The sequence below is a fragment of the Apodemus sylvaticus genome, chromosome 8, assembly GCF_947179515.1.
Source record: "Apodemus sylvaticus chromosome 8, mApoSyl1.1, whole genome shotgun sequence".
Taxonomy (NCBI): Eukaryota; Metazoa; Chordata; class Mammalia; order Rodentia; family Muridae; genus Apodemus; species Apodemus sylvaticus.
The window spans coordinates 73103511-73117885 of NC_067479.1; the positions used below are offsets into that span (position 1 = coordinate 73103511).

The 14375-nt window shown below is 54.3% G+C and overlaps 1 protein-coding gene across 2 annotated transcripts; it reads left to right on the forward strand.

Moving 5' to 3' along the window:
- Window positions 1-545: 545 nt before the first annotated feature.
- Cdh24 (cadherin 24) lies at window positions 546-10817 on the forward strand. Of its 2 annotated transcripts, none has more exons than XM_052191497.1 (13): window positions 546-684; window positions 2148-2465; window positions 2647-2941; window positions 3124-3243; window positions 3317-3484; window positions 3620-3807; window positions 4257-4510; window positions 5359-5495; window positions 7964-8085; window positions 8165-8276; window positions 8487-8735; window positions 9537-10519; window positions 10609-10817. In XM_052191497.1, exons 2-12 carry the CDS (start codon window positions 2265-2267, stop codon window positions 10034-10036), a joined length of 2346 nt encoding a protein of 781 aa, XP_052047457.1. In that variant the 5' UTR covers window positions 546-684; window positions 2148-2264; the 3' UTR covers window positions 10037-10519; window positions 10609-10817. The 2 variants fall into 2 exon arrangements, with proteins under 2 accessions (XP_052047457.1, XP_052047458.1); XM_052191498.1 differs by having other exon boundaries at window positions 2761-2941.
- Window positions 10818-14375: the final 3558 nt, after the last annotated feature.

Sequence of the window (14375 nt, forward strand, 5' to 3'; positions counted from 1 at the left end):
GCTTCCCACAATTGCCACCAGGGGGTGCAAACAATCTTTAGTTCTTGCAAAGAGCTTCCCCCCAAAAAGGTTCTCATTGCCCACCGATGTCGTGCCCCTGTACCTGGCGAGCTCCCTAGACTCCTGCTTCCCCTGCCGTCCTTAAGTTCATCCTAGCTGACTCCACTCGCTCTTGTGACCCGCACAAGATCCTGAGGCGGTAGCCTCGCAGCCGCACCCGAACCCAGAGCATGAAGCCGGGTCCACCGCAGTGCTCTCCCAGCGCCCCGCCTCACGGTGTGCCTCCGCAGGTGCTGTGCTGGCCGGTGGTGTCGGGTCCCCTCCGCCAGGCCCTGGCCGTAATAACCTGGCAGTGCTGCCCCTGTACCGTGCTGCGCTGCGGGCCGGCCCGGGAGGGGCCCCGCATCTGTATGCGCCCAGCAGCCCGGGAGCCGCGGGGGCGGGGACTGGCTGGGGAGGGTCGGAGGCAGGGCTCTCCTCTCCCGCGCGAGCCGCCTCTCCTCGGCAGGCGGAGCCTCCTTCCCCCGCCCCCTCCGTCTCGCTCCCTTGTTCTCGCCGGGGCCGCTCAGACCTGCAGCGGAGCCGCGGCGCCGGCTTAGATCTGCTTGGCGCTGCGCCCCCGGGAGCCAGCGACGGAGGCGGGCAGGGCGCTGCTCGCGGTCCCGGGCCCCTCGGTAGTGCCAGGTAAGGGCGCCTGCCCGGGTCGGGAATCCTCGCGGGGGCAGCGGGGGGCCCGCAGCTTGCGGTGCGCTCTGGCTGCGAGCCGTGCCGGCTCGGTTCTCCCGCGCTCTGCTCTCTCCTTTCTCACACACCTCTTCCTTTGCCTCCCGATTTTTCTTCACCCTTCCGCCTCTCTGCCCCTTTTCTCTCCCTCTTGTCCTGTCTCTTCCCACCTCTTCTGCCTTTTTCTTCCTTTGCCTTTCTCCTCTTTTTCCCTTTCCCGCTCTCCTTTCCTCTCCCATTGCCTTCCTCTCTTCTCCTCTCCTCGTTCCCTCCTGCTACCCCACTCCTCCTTTTCCTTCCTTCTCCCCTCTTCGTCCCGCCTACCTCTCTGGTCCCCCTGCTGCCCTCTGGCTTCTTTTCTCTAGGGAGCAAACGGCCTGTCAGGTGTGTGTCTGCTCTGGGGAAGGAGGAGGGGCACAGCTACCTGAGCACGGGTCCCTTCAAGAGGGAGAGAAATGGGAAGGGTCCTCTCTCTCCAGCTCCCTTCCCGCAGCCCCTCCCTCCCTCTACTGCTCCTGGTAGCATACTCTACCAGAATGAAGTTCCGAGGCCTGATCTCACACACACATACAGAGAGAGAGAGAGAGAGAGAGAGAGAGAGAGAGAGAGAGAGAGAGAGAGAAGAGGGTTCCTCTGCCCCTACCAGTTCCAAGCCTGATACCCAGGACTCCTATCTGCCTCTCAGACACTCTGGCTGCTTCCCTGATGTCTTTGCTTCTTTCTTGCTGCCCTTCTTTCTCCGTGGTCTGTCTGTTTCCCCATCTGCCAGACCCTCCCTGATTCTTGATCCAGAGCCCTCAATCACACTGTCTCTGGCCCCTGGGGCAACCTCTACTTCACCCCTCTCGTTCTCCTTGCACTTGCCTGCAACCCTGTTCCCAATTCGTCCAGCTGCAGCACCACTCTGCTCCTTTAGATCAATTCCCCTTAAAGACTGCAACTGGCAGGGTGAGCTGGAGACAGTCTGGAGAGGTGGGGTTCCCCCCGGGGGCAGGGGAGGCTTCCCTAAGTCCAGCCGATTCAGACTGCCCTCCTTGTCTTTCAGCCTGACCCTATGGATAAGGAAGGCTGTGAGTTGGTGAAAACCAACCTCTCAATTTTAAGCTGTCCCTGTCAGCCCATCTACCTTTTCTAGTCCCCTAGCTATGTACCCTGGGTAGAACAGGAACAGGATTTGAAATTCCAAGTCCCTTTAGCATTCTCTTCCCCTTTTCCCTCCCAGCTTTCCAGAGTTGACTGACCTGAGATTTATGGGCTTGGAGGGGCTGGAGGTGAATCCAGGCAGAGCCTGGGTGGAAGGCTGGGGCTGTCTGTCTTGGACTGGGTTCTGGGCAGTGGGGTGTCTGGTTTCTTAGAGAGCTAGGTTTCGGGAGGGGAGTATGATTTAGACTTTCCTTGATCCTGAGCAGCTACCTGTCCTACAGGTGTGAATCCATGGGGTAGCCTCGACGCATCTTCCCCAGCCAGCTCATGGGCCACCTGGCCCTGCCCAGGCTCCGCACCCGTGGCCAGTGAACAAGAGCCCTGGCTGCATTACAAACATGTGGGGCCTTGTGAGGCTCCTGCTGGCCTGGCTGGGTGGCTGGGGCTGCATGGGGCGCCTGGCAGCTCCCGTCCCAGCCTGGGCAGGGCCCCGGGGACACTCGAGTCCTACACTGCTACGGACCCGGAGGAGCTGGGTCTGGAACCAGTTCTTTGTCATTGAGGAATATTCTGGTCCAGAGCCTGTCCTTATCGGCAAGGTAAGGATCCACCCTCTCCATGACTACTCTAGTCTGTCAGACCCTTAGGCCCTGCCCAGCAACTTCAGCGGTCTGCAATGACCTTGGTCCCCTGGCATTCCTCACACACCACCCGAACCTGGGCTCTGACCTCGCGGTTCTGCACCTGGAGCTTTCTGCTATTTTCCTCTGACTCTTGCAGCTGCACTCAGATGTTGACCGGGGTGAGGGCCGCACCAAGTACCTGCTGACTGGGGAGGGGGCAGGCACTGTATTTGTGATTGATGAGGCCACTGGCAATATCCATGTGACCAAGAGCCTGGACCGGGAAGAGAAGGCACAATACGTGCTGCTGGCCCAAGCTGTGGACCGTGCCTCTAACCGGCCCCTGGAACCCCCATCTGAGTTCATTATCAAAGTGCAAGACATCAACGACAATCCACCCGTGTTTCCCCTTGGGCCCTACCATGCCACCGTGCCTGAGATGTCTAACGTGGGTGAGCACCCCAGCTCTGGACGCCCTAGCTTACCTGGGGCCCTTTGCCTCCTCCATCCGCTTTGGTTATCTACCCTAGAACTCACCTCCTTTACCCCAGCCTCCTTCACATCCGGGGTCCCTCAGTCTACTCTTCTTTTCTGGCCTTGCTGCTGCTGAGTGGGGTCCGGGGATCTCCCACAGGGACGTCTGTAATCCAAGTGACGGCTCACGATGCTGATGACCCCAGCTATGGAAACAGTGCCAAGCTTGTATACACGGTGCTGGACGGACTGCCTTTCTTCTCTGTGGACCCCCAGACCGGTAAGAACGAACTTTGGAGCCTTACAGGGCACCCATGGGGACCAGCACCCCTGACCCAGTGTCTCTCCCTTAGGAGTGGTTCGCACAGCCATCCCCAACATGGACCGGGAGACCCAAGAGGAGTTCTTGGTGGTGATTCAAGCCAAGGATATGGGTGGCCACATGGGGGGGCTGTCAGGCAGCACGACAGTAACAGTCACCCTCAGTGATGTCAATGACAACCCCCCCAAGTTCCCTCAGAGTAAGGGGAGCAGTTCTGTGCCCAGACAATCCTTTGATGCCCTACCTACCGACCCTGGAAAAAGGAAGTACTGGGGTAGGGAGGAGGACTGGAGACTTCTCTTAAGAACCCATCTTCCCTCCTTGTTCCCCTGAGGTCTATACCAGTTCTCAGTGGTGGAGACAGCTGGACCTGGAACCCTGGTGGGCCGGCTCAAGGCCCAGGACCCAGACCTAGGGGATAATGCCCTAACGGCATACAGCATCCTTGATGGGGAAGGATCAGAGGCCTTCAGCATCAGCACAGACTCCCAGGGTCAGGACGGGCTCCTTACTGTCCGGAAGGTTAGCTTTCTGCCTGTTAGTACCTGCAGACTCAGCTGGGGGTGAAAAGCTCAGTGGTCAGAGCCTGTCTACCATGCACCAAGGCTGAGATTCCATTCCCAGCACCAGAAAGCAACAAGAACAGAGGAGCCCCTCCCACACCCCCACACCTCCACACTGCTGGCTCCCTTATGCCTTGCTCCTGCCCTGCCACTGCCAATACTTTTAGCTAATTTCCAAGAACCATACTCAGGACCCCTGTGTTGGAGCTTGGGGGTCACAGCAATCTTACCTTTTAGAATTACCAGCTTCGCAGTAGGTACCACTGAGGCCATACCTCTCCAAGGCCGTACCTCTCCAGGGCCACCTCTCCTCAGCACTGGATGCACATGAATAAGAGAGTTTACTCCTTTTGAGCTGGGCCCACCCCAGTTTCTCGGTACCTCACTCTCTATCTCCCCTCCTCATAGCCCCTGGACTTCGAGACTCGTCGCTCTTACACTTTCCGTGTGGAAGCCACCAACACACTCATCGACCCAGCCTACCTACGGCGAGGTCCCTTCAAGGATGTGGCCTCGGTACGAGTGGCTGTGCAGGACGCTCCAGAGCCACCTGCCTTCACCCAGGCCACCTACCACCTGGTAGTGCCTGAGAACAAGAGCCCCGGCACCCTGGTGGGTCAGATCTCAGCCAGCGACCTGGACTCCCCAGCCAGCCCCATCAGGTTAGCTGGGCTGTGATCTGGGGAGGGACAAGGCTTCCTTGAAGGAGGCTAGTTAGTCACAGGATGTGCCGTCTACACGACAAAGCCTATCACTTAGCAGAGTTCTCACTTCCTATGCCCGCTTGCTGGTCGGCCGGCCTCAGTGCTGGAGGCACCCTGGCCGACCTGACTACAGCCCAGTTCGCCACCTATTTCTTTGATGAGACTGGAGTGGCACCTCCTAGTGGCAGTACAAGCAAATGGATGCTCATCTGATAAATGGATCTATATTGATCATGCCCTAAGTGCTTCGCATTTTACTCACTCGATAACATTTAATTGTCATCATGTCCTTATGAAGTGGGTATCATCATCCGGGCCAACTGTGAATGGTTACACTGTTTGCCCACTGTGGGGCGACAGAGCTGATGTTCAGATTTGGAGTGGTCCACCCTGTGAACCTTCACTCTTCCAACTTCCTGGTCAGCATCCCTGACACAGCTTTGTGAGGGAGGTGCTGGTGTCACTCCCATTTTGCGGTTGATTAAACAAAGTCAAATGAACCCTCCCCCACACACACAAGGTCACACAGGTGGTCTGAGGCAGAGCAGGGACGAAACACAGGTCCCTGGCTTCCCAGAGCTGAGCCTGCAAGTCTGGAACACGGGGAGTGCCTCTCCTTCTACCACTCCTGTGGCATCCAGGTCCCTTAAGTCACAGGGCTTCTAAGGGACTCCATCCTGACTGACGGCTCTGAGTGGCTGGAAAGGCTCTGCTCAAAACATTTGGACACTCTAGCAAGATGAACGGACGGGAGAGTAGGGACGGCGGAAGAGGGGGCAACTCCCGGATCAGTCCATTTTCCCTAGATACTCCATCCTCCCCCACTCGGACCCTGAGCGTTGCTTCTCCATTGAGCCCGAAGATGGCACTATCCGCACAGCAGTGCGCCTGGACCGCGAGGCTCGGGTCTGGCACAACCTCACCGTTCTGGCCACAGAATTGGGTGAGCAGTCCCGGGCCCTGTGGAGCATCACTCTGGCAGAGAGCTATCCCTGAGTGCGGGCGGGGAAGGGTAGCGACAGCCACGACCCCATCTGTATTCAGTTCCTGACCCTCAGCCCACGAAGCAGGCATCCTCGGGCTGGTGGGGGAGCCTGCCTGAGCAGGGGGGGGCCTGCCTGGTGGGGGAGCAGGCTCTTACCCTTCACCCTTCACTTGATTTGCTCAAACCCAGAGCCATACCTCCCAACCCAAGTGTTAACAAACTGCCAGGGCCAGAAAAGGACTTTGCAGGAGTGTGTCAGCAACCCTTCAAAGGGGGGCTTTTCTAGAAGCCTTTGCAGGGACTTGTCCTCACACACTGAAGTAGGAAAGTGTGCCAGTCCCTTGTGTGGAGCCCATCTTGTGCCCCCCACCACCATCAGCAGCACCCGGTTCAGTTCTCTGCCCTGGCAAGACAGGGAAACCCTCACCCTTCTGTAAGTAGCACCTTATTGCCCCCCCTTCACATCCCTGCTGTTTTTAAATTGTACACTAGCAGTATGGCTGTGTATATAGTTATCAGTGCATGTCAGCAAAGAGCTGTAGGTATACATTCACATGGGCATGTACTCAGGAATGGGTGTAGTTCACGTGTGACACGTACAGCTGTGTGGCACACACCTGTAATCTCAGCACTAGGGGGCTAAGGCAGGACAATCAGCAGTTCAAGAACAACTTGAGGTATATGAGATCCTATATATAAAAAATAATTTATGTGCATATACACACATATACTTATGACTTAGATATGATGATATATGTTCACATTTGAGTGTTTGCATAGAATTATATTTGTAGTATTTGTGTGTGTGATTGGATGTGTACAGTGGTGTACAAGAGTAGCTATAGATGATACTTTGTGTATGTTTGTGGACAGATGAGTTTTTTGTTGTTGTTGTTTTGTTTTTTCAAGACAGGGTTTCTCTGTGTAGCCCTGGCTGTCCTGGAACTCACTTTGTAGACCAGGCTGGCCTTGAACTCAGAAATCTGCCTGCCTCTGCCTCCCAAGTGCTGGGATTAAAGGCATGTGCCACCATGCCCAGTTTGACAGATGAGTTTATTGTGTATTAGGTACTATTTTAAGTACCAAAAACAGATTGACTTATTCAGTCAGTCTTCAGAACCGGATAGGCAGATATGATTAGTTCCCTGTTTCCCAGTGAGGAAAGACATAAGGAGAAGTTAAGTGACTTCTCAGAGTCACACAGAAAATAAATGGCAGAGGTATCTGACCCAGTCAGTCAGTCAGTCAGTCAGTCTCACGCTCACGCTGTTTGCTCCTCTACCTTCCTGTTTCTGCTAAAGAGATCTGTGTGTGTGTTTCTGACTGTGCAGCTGTGTCCTCTCTCGCAGTACTGTGTATCTGTAGCTGCAAGCATATCTGTAGAGATGACCCTGTGTGTACATGTGTGGTGTGTGTTACATGCATTGCTACCTTGGGTCTGGTGGCTTTTTTAGATGTGACTCTGCATATGTTGAGACAAACAAGGAGCCCTACTGTTTCCTCACACTCTTGCCAAACCCTGTTCTTATCCCCGCCCTGACATTGGCTAGTAGCTCATGGCCCTTACTGCAGTGAAAGACTGGGCTCAAGTCATTCTGTCTCTCGTTACTTCAGGGCCAGGCAGCCCACACAGCCTGCCTGTCCCAGGCTGTGAACTCAGCCCTGTTCACTAGGGCCAGCTGGCTGGCCTCCACCCAGAAGTGGCTATGAGAACCGAAGCTAGATCCTGGTAGGGAGCCACCTAGGGTGGGGCTGAGGCTCTACACCCTGCAGACCTTGAAGCTCTTCCCCTACAAGGTCAACTCTAAGATACAAATTACGGTTATTACACCTTCCCAGATCTTTGATGGCACATGCATGCGCGCGCGCGCGCGCGCGTGTGTGTGTGTGTGTGTGTGTGTGTGTGTGTGTGTGTGTGTGTGTGTAAGCGAGAGAGAGAGAGAGAGAGAGAGAGAGAGAGAGAGAGAGAGAGAGAGTTTTCATGTGCATGAAAATGCATTCTGTGGGCCAAGGTAGGATAATTTCATATTTGTTTGATTTGTTCTCAATACCCACATGCTATATGTATGGTATGGCTTTATATATCTTATGGTTTCTATTTACACACCTAGTATGTCCCTTCTACCTACCCTTCATGTATGCATGTGCTGTGCTTATCTTGCATGAGTTGCTGTGTGTGTGTGTGTGTGTAAATCGTTGGTTTTGTATTTGCATGTGTACTGTATAATATGCATATCTTATGTGAACATATCTATGTGAACACATGTTCTTGGTATAGTTCCACCCATTTAAAACATGGTTTGCTGCTCGTGTATCACACACTAGCTCACGTTGTTTCTATGCACATGCTGTGTAGCATCTATGCCTCTGACCAGGTATGTTGTATGTGCGTGTATGGTGTACATATGTTGGTATTCTGGCTTCAGATAGTTCTGCACAGTCCTCCCGTGTGCAAGTGGCCATCCAGACCCTGGATGAAAACGACAACGCTCCCCAGCTGGCCGAGCCCTATGACATCTTTGTATGCGACTCTGCGGCCCCTGGCCAGGTAAGCCGTTGAGACAGATGGGCTGGCATCTGGAAGCCGCCGGCAGCCATTCCTCTGAAAGCTTCCATCTTCTTCTCAGTTGATTCAGGTCATCCGGGCTCTAGACAAAGATGAAGCTGGCAACAGTAGCCAAGTCTCCCTTCAAGGTCCTGTGGGCCCTGATGCCAACTTTACAGTCCGGGACAACAGAGGTGGGTGGCCTCTGCATCCACACCCATGCCAAACTCCCTCCTCTCCTTCCCACCCCTGGCCGAGCCCCATCAGGAAAGGTAGGTGTGCAGTTACACATGTCTGTGTACTGTGCATCTTCCTTCCATAAGCCTTCCTCCCTGGGAAGCTGGTACTAAAGGCAGGACCCAGCCCTACAGGAAGGTACCTCAGCCATCTTCCCTTTTCCACAGATGGCTCTGCCAGCCTGCTGCTGTCTTCCCGCCCTGCCCCACCCCGCCAGGCCCCCTACCTGATTCCCATAGAACTTTGGGATTGGGGACAACCAGCCCTGAGCAGCACAGCCACAGTGACTGTGAGTGTGTGCCGCTGCCGGCCCGATGGCTCCATGGCATCCTGCTGGCCTGAGGCTCAGCTCTCGCCCACCGGTCTCAGCACTGGAGCCCTGCTTGCCATTGTCACCTGCATGGGCACCCTTCTCGGTGAGTCGGTCCTACAGTGGGATGCCATGTGGTATCTGGGCCTGTTCTCTGGGGAGGGAGAAAGCAGGTCTATAGAACATGAATGACCTCCTCAGGCCTGGATTTTCTTTCTTTCTTTCTTTCTTTCTTTCTTTCTTTCTTTCTTTCTTTCTTTCTTTCTTTTAAAAATATTTATTTATGTATTTTATGTCTATGAGTACAGTACACTGTAGCTGTACAGATGGTTGTGAGCCATCATGTGGTTGCTGGGAATTGAACTCAGCACCTCAGCTCGCTCCAGCCCAAAGATTTATTATGTCGCTGTCCTCAGACACACCAGAAGAGGGCGTCAGATTTCATCATGGATGGTTGTGAGCCACCACATGGTTGCTGGGATTTGAACTCAGGACCTTTGGAGGACAGTCAGTGCTCTTAACCACTGAGCCATCTCACCAGCCCCCAGGCCTGGATTTTTCTAACACCTGATAGGTCCAAAGAGAAAACGTCTGCCCTCATAATTACTAGACCTGCAAATCCATAAAAGTAACTAGCCATAAAAATTGATGGAGCCCTGATTCTGTGCCAGGCGTGGTGCTGGGCACAACACAAACGTTTCGTTTTCATCTTTCAAACACCTAAAGAGATGAAACTTATTTTTCCACATAAACTTCTCACACATAGCAAATAAAGGGCAAAGGCAGGATTCAAACAAGGATTGCCAAATGTCAGATCTAGGGCTTGTCGACTCTGGCCACTGCCTTAGCCTTCATCTGGCCCTGCATGGGAACCAGCTGGCTCCGTGGCCCCTGTGCTCTTCTGCAGCCCTGGTGGTGCTCTTCGTGGCCCTGAGGCGGCAGAAGCAGGAAGCCTTGATGGTCCTGGAGGAGGAGGACGTCCGTGAGAACATCATCACCTACGATGACGAGGGTGGCGGAGAGGAGGACACCGAGGCCTTCGACATCACAGCCTTGCAGAACCCGGACGGGGCCGCTCCTGCTGCGGCCGGCCCGCCGGTGCGCCGCGACGTGCTGCCGCGGACCCGAGCGCCACGCCAGCCCAGGCCACCAGGTCCCTCCGATGTGGCGCAGCTGCTGGCGCTGCGGCTGCGGGAGGCGGACGAGGACCCCAGCGTGCCCCCGTACGACTCGGTGCAGGTGTACGGCTATGAGGGCCGGGGCTCGTCCTGCGGCTCGCTCAGCTCCCTGGGCTCAGGCAGCGAGGCTGGCGGTGTCCCCGGCCCCGCCGAGCCGCTGGACGACTGGGGTCCACTCTTCCGCACTCTGGCAGAGCTGTATGGGGCCAAGGAGCCCCCGGCCCCCTGAGGCCGGCCCTGGCCCTGCCGCTGCGCTGCGGTGGGGTAACGCACACAGGCCCTCTGAGTGAGCCCCACAGGGTCCAGGCAGGCGGCGGCAGCCCAGGGGGGCTCGCCCGATGTGTCCCTCCTTTCCCTTCCTCCCTCTTACCTCCCACTCCTCAGTCTGTGTGTTTCTCCAGAGATCCCTGTCTGTAACTCTCCACTGTCGGGGGGATTGGGTTTTATAACTGCCCCGACCTCTGTTCTCACTGTGACTCTGTGGTTGTTTCTGTCTCGTAATTCTAATCGCTCAGATTCTGTCTCCCTTACCCACACACATGCGCTTGTCTGTCTCCTGCCCCCATGTCCCCTCCCTTCTCTTTTAGTCCCCGTGACTGGCTTTTTGGTTTGTCTGTCGTGTTTTTGTTTTGTTTCTGTTATCCATCCCAAAGGCAAGAGAATCTTCCAGCCACTGCTGCCCCACCCTACCGCAGGAGATGCTCTGCTCCAGGTCAGTGGCCAGGGACTGACTACGGAGGAGTCTGGTGGACCAGAGCCGCTCTCCCAATCCTGCTCCTAAAGCAGTTCTCTTCCTTCCAGACCTGCCCGCATGGTTCCATCCATCAGTCATGGCCTCATCCTGGCTCCACTGGCTTCTAGCAGAAGGAAGGAGGCAGTCAGCCCACCTCCTCGGGCAAGAGCTTCAGCCCCACGCGGCGTTCTCCCTGGAGCTCTGCCCCGCTGTCAGCCTGCCCTGGGCATCCCAGCTCTGGGCATTGTCTTGTGTGCTTCTCAGGCCCCGGAAGGGAAAGGGGTGGGGGTGGGGGGGAGAAAGGGGAGGCAGCTGGGGAAGAGGGAAAAGGGAGGAAGAGGAGGGGCCTCCATCTCTAATTTCATAATAAACACTTTATTTTGTAAAGTAGGAGCCTGCTTCTGTTTCTGCACTCAAGTTTCTGGACAGAGCTTTCTTTGTGCTCAGGGTAGAATCAGTCTAAGCATCTCTACCCCCGCCTCATTCCTTCTCCTTGAAGGTACCCACTTTAAAACTCTCTCAGAGGGAGGAGTGTGGGGACTTCCATCTGAGAAACAGAAGGATAATGGCCGTCGCCATGCCCACCACCGACTCTTCAGTGCCACTTTCATTTGTCTCAGATGGTCTGTGGAATTGGCAAGAGAGGCGTGAACACGGGGAATTCAGGGCAAGAGCTCCTGTGAAGACATGAGACCAAGAAGAGGCTCCACAGTAGCTATAACAGCAGCAACACAGATGTGGGTTGGCAGAGGACTGAAGGCAGCAAGCCGGGCGTGGGCCTGGAGCGCTAACACAGGGTGGTCTGTGGCAGACCAGTGATGCCCGCCAGGACCAGGACCAGGACCTGACACTTCCTCTCTCTCTTTTTTTTTTTTTTTTTTTTTTTTTTGATTTGATTTTTTCAAGACAGGGTTTCTCTGTGTAGCCCTGACTGTCCTGTCCTGGAACTCACTCTGTAGACCAGGTTAGCCTCAAACTCAGAAATCTGCCTGCCTCTGCCTCTGCCTCTCAGAGTGCTGGGATTACAGGTGTGCGCCACCACCACCCGGTGCCACTTCCTCTTTTACACATACTCCCCAGCACACAGGTCTTGGTCTTCATGGAGCACAGAAGAGTCAGGATGTGAGTGGTTAAGGGGTAGACTACATCAGGTAGGGTACCGGCTAGACAGGACTGCCAGCATCCCCAAGGCCTACTTCCCGAGGCAAAGGAGACGTGTGCTTTGGGAATAGCATAAGCCTCAGGCCTCTTCTCCAGGTGGGCCTGTGTCTACCCAGCAGCAGGTGGGACCTCGCCAGTCTTTGTGACCCTCCATACTCAATGTGTATAATGCTGACAGTTGGAGAAAGCTGCTTTGATGGGAGACACGGGGGTCTCATGGTGTAGCTCAGGCTGATCTGGACCTCACTGTAGAACCCCGACTAGCCTTGAACTCACAACAGGCCTCCTGCCTGCCTCTCCTGAGGGCTGAGATTGAGGTCACACAGCTGGAAGCAAACCCCATGCCTTCCACAGTTGCTGATTTAGAATGAGCAGGTGGTAGGAGATGTGTTGGGGTTTGTAATGAAATGTTGCTTGTAATCAAATAAAGATGCCTACAGCCTGTGGCTGGGCAGAAGAGAGGTAGGCAGAACTTTGGTTCTCAGGCTTGAAGTCTGAGGTGGGGACCAAGGATAAGAAAGGAAGAAAGGAAGAAGCCACCGTGGGGTAGGTGGATCGCGAGCGCATGGCCATGAGGACCAGTCTGTTGAGTAGGAGCGGCCCAGGAGGAACATGGCAAGTGAGTGCTGAGAGGAATGTAGGCAAAATAGCTCAGAGGGCTGCTATCTGCGCAGCTCTAGTGTTTAAGGCTTATTATAAAGATTTACATCTATTATTTGGGAAATAAATTCTCTAAAGTGGGGTAAGAAACCCCAGATACAGGGAGACCGAGAGCCCTCTCTCCATTGCTAGTTATTTTCTCTGCTGAAGTTGCATTAAAAGTCCTGTGTAAGAGCAGGTGGTGTCGATTCCTCCAGGGTCTTAAGAAATTGAAGATGCAGCGACCAAAGCAGGGCACCAGAGAGAGCAGGGTCCTGCACTTGAGGCAAGGCTCTTTAGTCTCACTGACACCTGCGTCAACCTTTTAAAAGTATCGGATCAGTGAGTGAGCACTCACGGGCCAGGCTCAGGGAGAGAAGGGGACTCTCAAGAGGGACATTAGGTTCGCCCAGGCCCACCAACCATGCTGCAGCACTCCAACAACGCATTAAAAAGGAACCTGGGGCTGGAGGAATACAATAGCTCAATGTGAAGGGCGTTAGCTGCTCTTCAGAGGACCTGGATTCAGTTCCCAGCACCCACATGGTGGCTCACAAGGATCTCTAACTCCAGGGGATTTGATATCCTCTTCTGACCTGCAGGGGGCAGGCAAATATGTGATACAATGTGTACGTGGAACATGAGTCTAAAGGGAAAGCAAAATCACTTAGAGGCACCTGGGGCTGGAGAGATGACAGCATTGACTGCTCTTCCAGAGGTTCCCCGCCCCCGTTTGATTCCCTGCACCCACATAGTGGCTCACAGTCATCCAGAATCTGTCTCCAGGGGACCTGATACCCTCTGTATAGCCCTGACTGTCCTGGAACTCACTCTGTAGACCAGGCTGGCCTCGAACTCAGAAATCCACCTGCCTCTGCCTCCCAGAGTACTGGGATTACAGGCATGTGCCACCACCTCCCGGCTTTTTTTATTTATTTATTTATTTATTTTTATTATATGTGAATACACTATAGGTGTCTTCAGACACTCCAGAAGAGGGTGTCAGATCTCATTACAGATAGTTGTAAACTACCATGTACTTGCTGGGATTTGAACTCAGGACCTTTGGAAGAGCAATCAGCACTCTTAACCACTGAGCCATCTCTCCTGATACCCTCTTCTAACCTCTGTGGGCACCAGGCATGCATGTGGCACACATACATACATGTATACACTCATGTGTAAAAACAACAATACTTATTTCCTCAAACACTGTTTAATTATTTAATACGTGTTCAAGTATTTACATTGTGTATCTTTTTCCTATCTTTTTCCTGGGGACTGTGCTCATGTCATCAGGTTTGGTGGCTCAAGTACCTTTCTCTGCAGAGCCATCGCTCAGCTCCTTGAAAATTTTACAGGGGTTGGGGAAACAAGCTTATCAGCAAAACCTGTAAGCTTAAATAACTCATCACCTGCCGAAATGAGTGAAGGCAGATAAGACCGTGGAAGGGAGAGAGAAGAGAGAGGAAGAGACGGAGGTAGGGAGAGAGAAGAGAGAGGAAGAGACGGAGGTAGGGAGAGAGAAGAGAGAGGAGAGAGGAGGAGACAAGTTGATGCAAGTTCTGTCCTTTCAGGGTTCTAGCCTCCTTGTCCAGTCTGGGAGGAGGCACAAGCCCCTCAGGGGTTGAGTTACACAGCAGCCCTTTGGCTAGTCTCAGATGTCCATCTCAGGGCCCAGACCCCCTCTGCCCCTGCCTCTGTTCACTGCCTGAAGCCTCAGAGCAGACCAGGAGCGTGAGGAGTAGCTATAGGCTCCTATACAGTCTGTCTGTCCGTCCGTCCGTCCTCCCTCCCCCCCAGCTCCCCCCACCATCTCTTCTCCATGGCTCTCTACCATGCAAGATGGCAGGCTGCTGTGGCTGCTCTTCTTCAAGTGTTGCTCCTTTCTCTTCCACAGGAGAACAACACAGGCCTCGCCCCCCACACTGAAGTGCAGATACCCATCTTAAATCGTTCACCTATAGCTGGGCATAGAACCCCATCAATGGCCTTGAATCTGACCCTCCCATGCCTTTGTAAAAGTTAGCTCTCA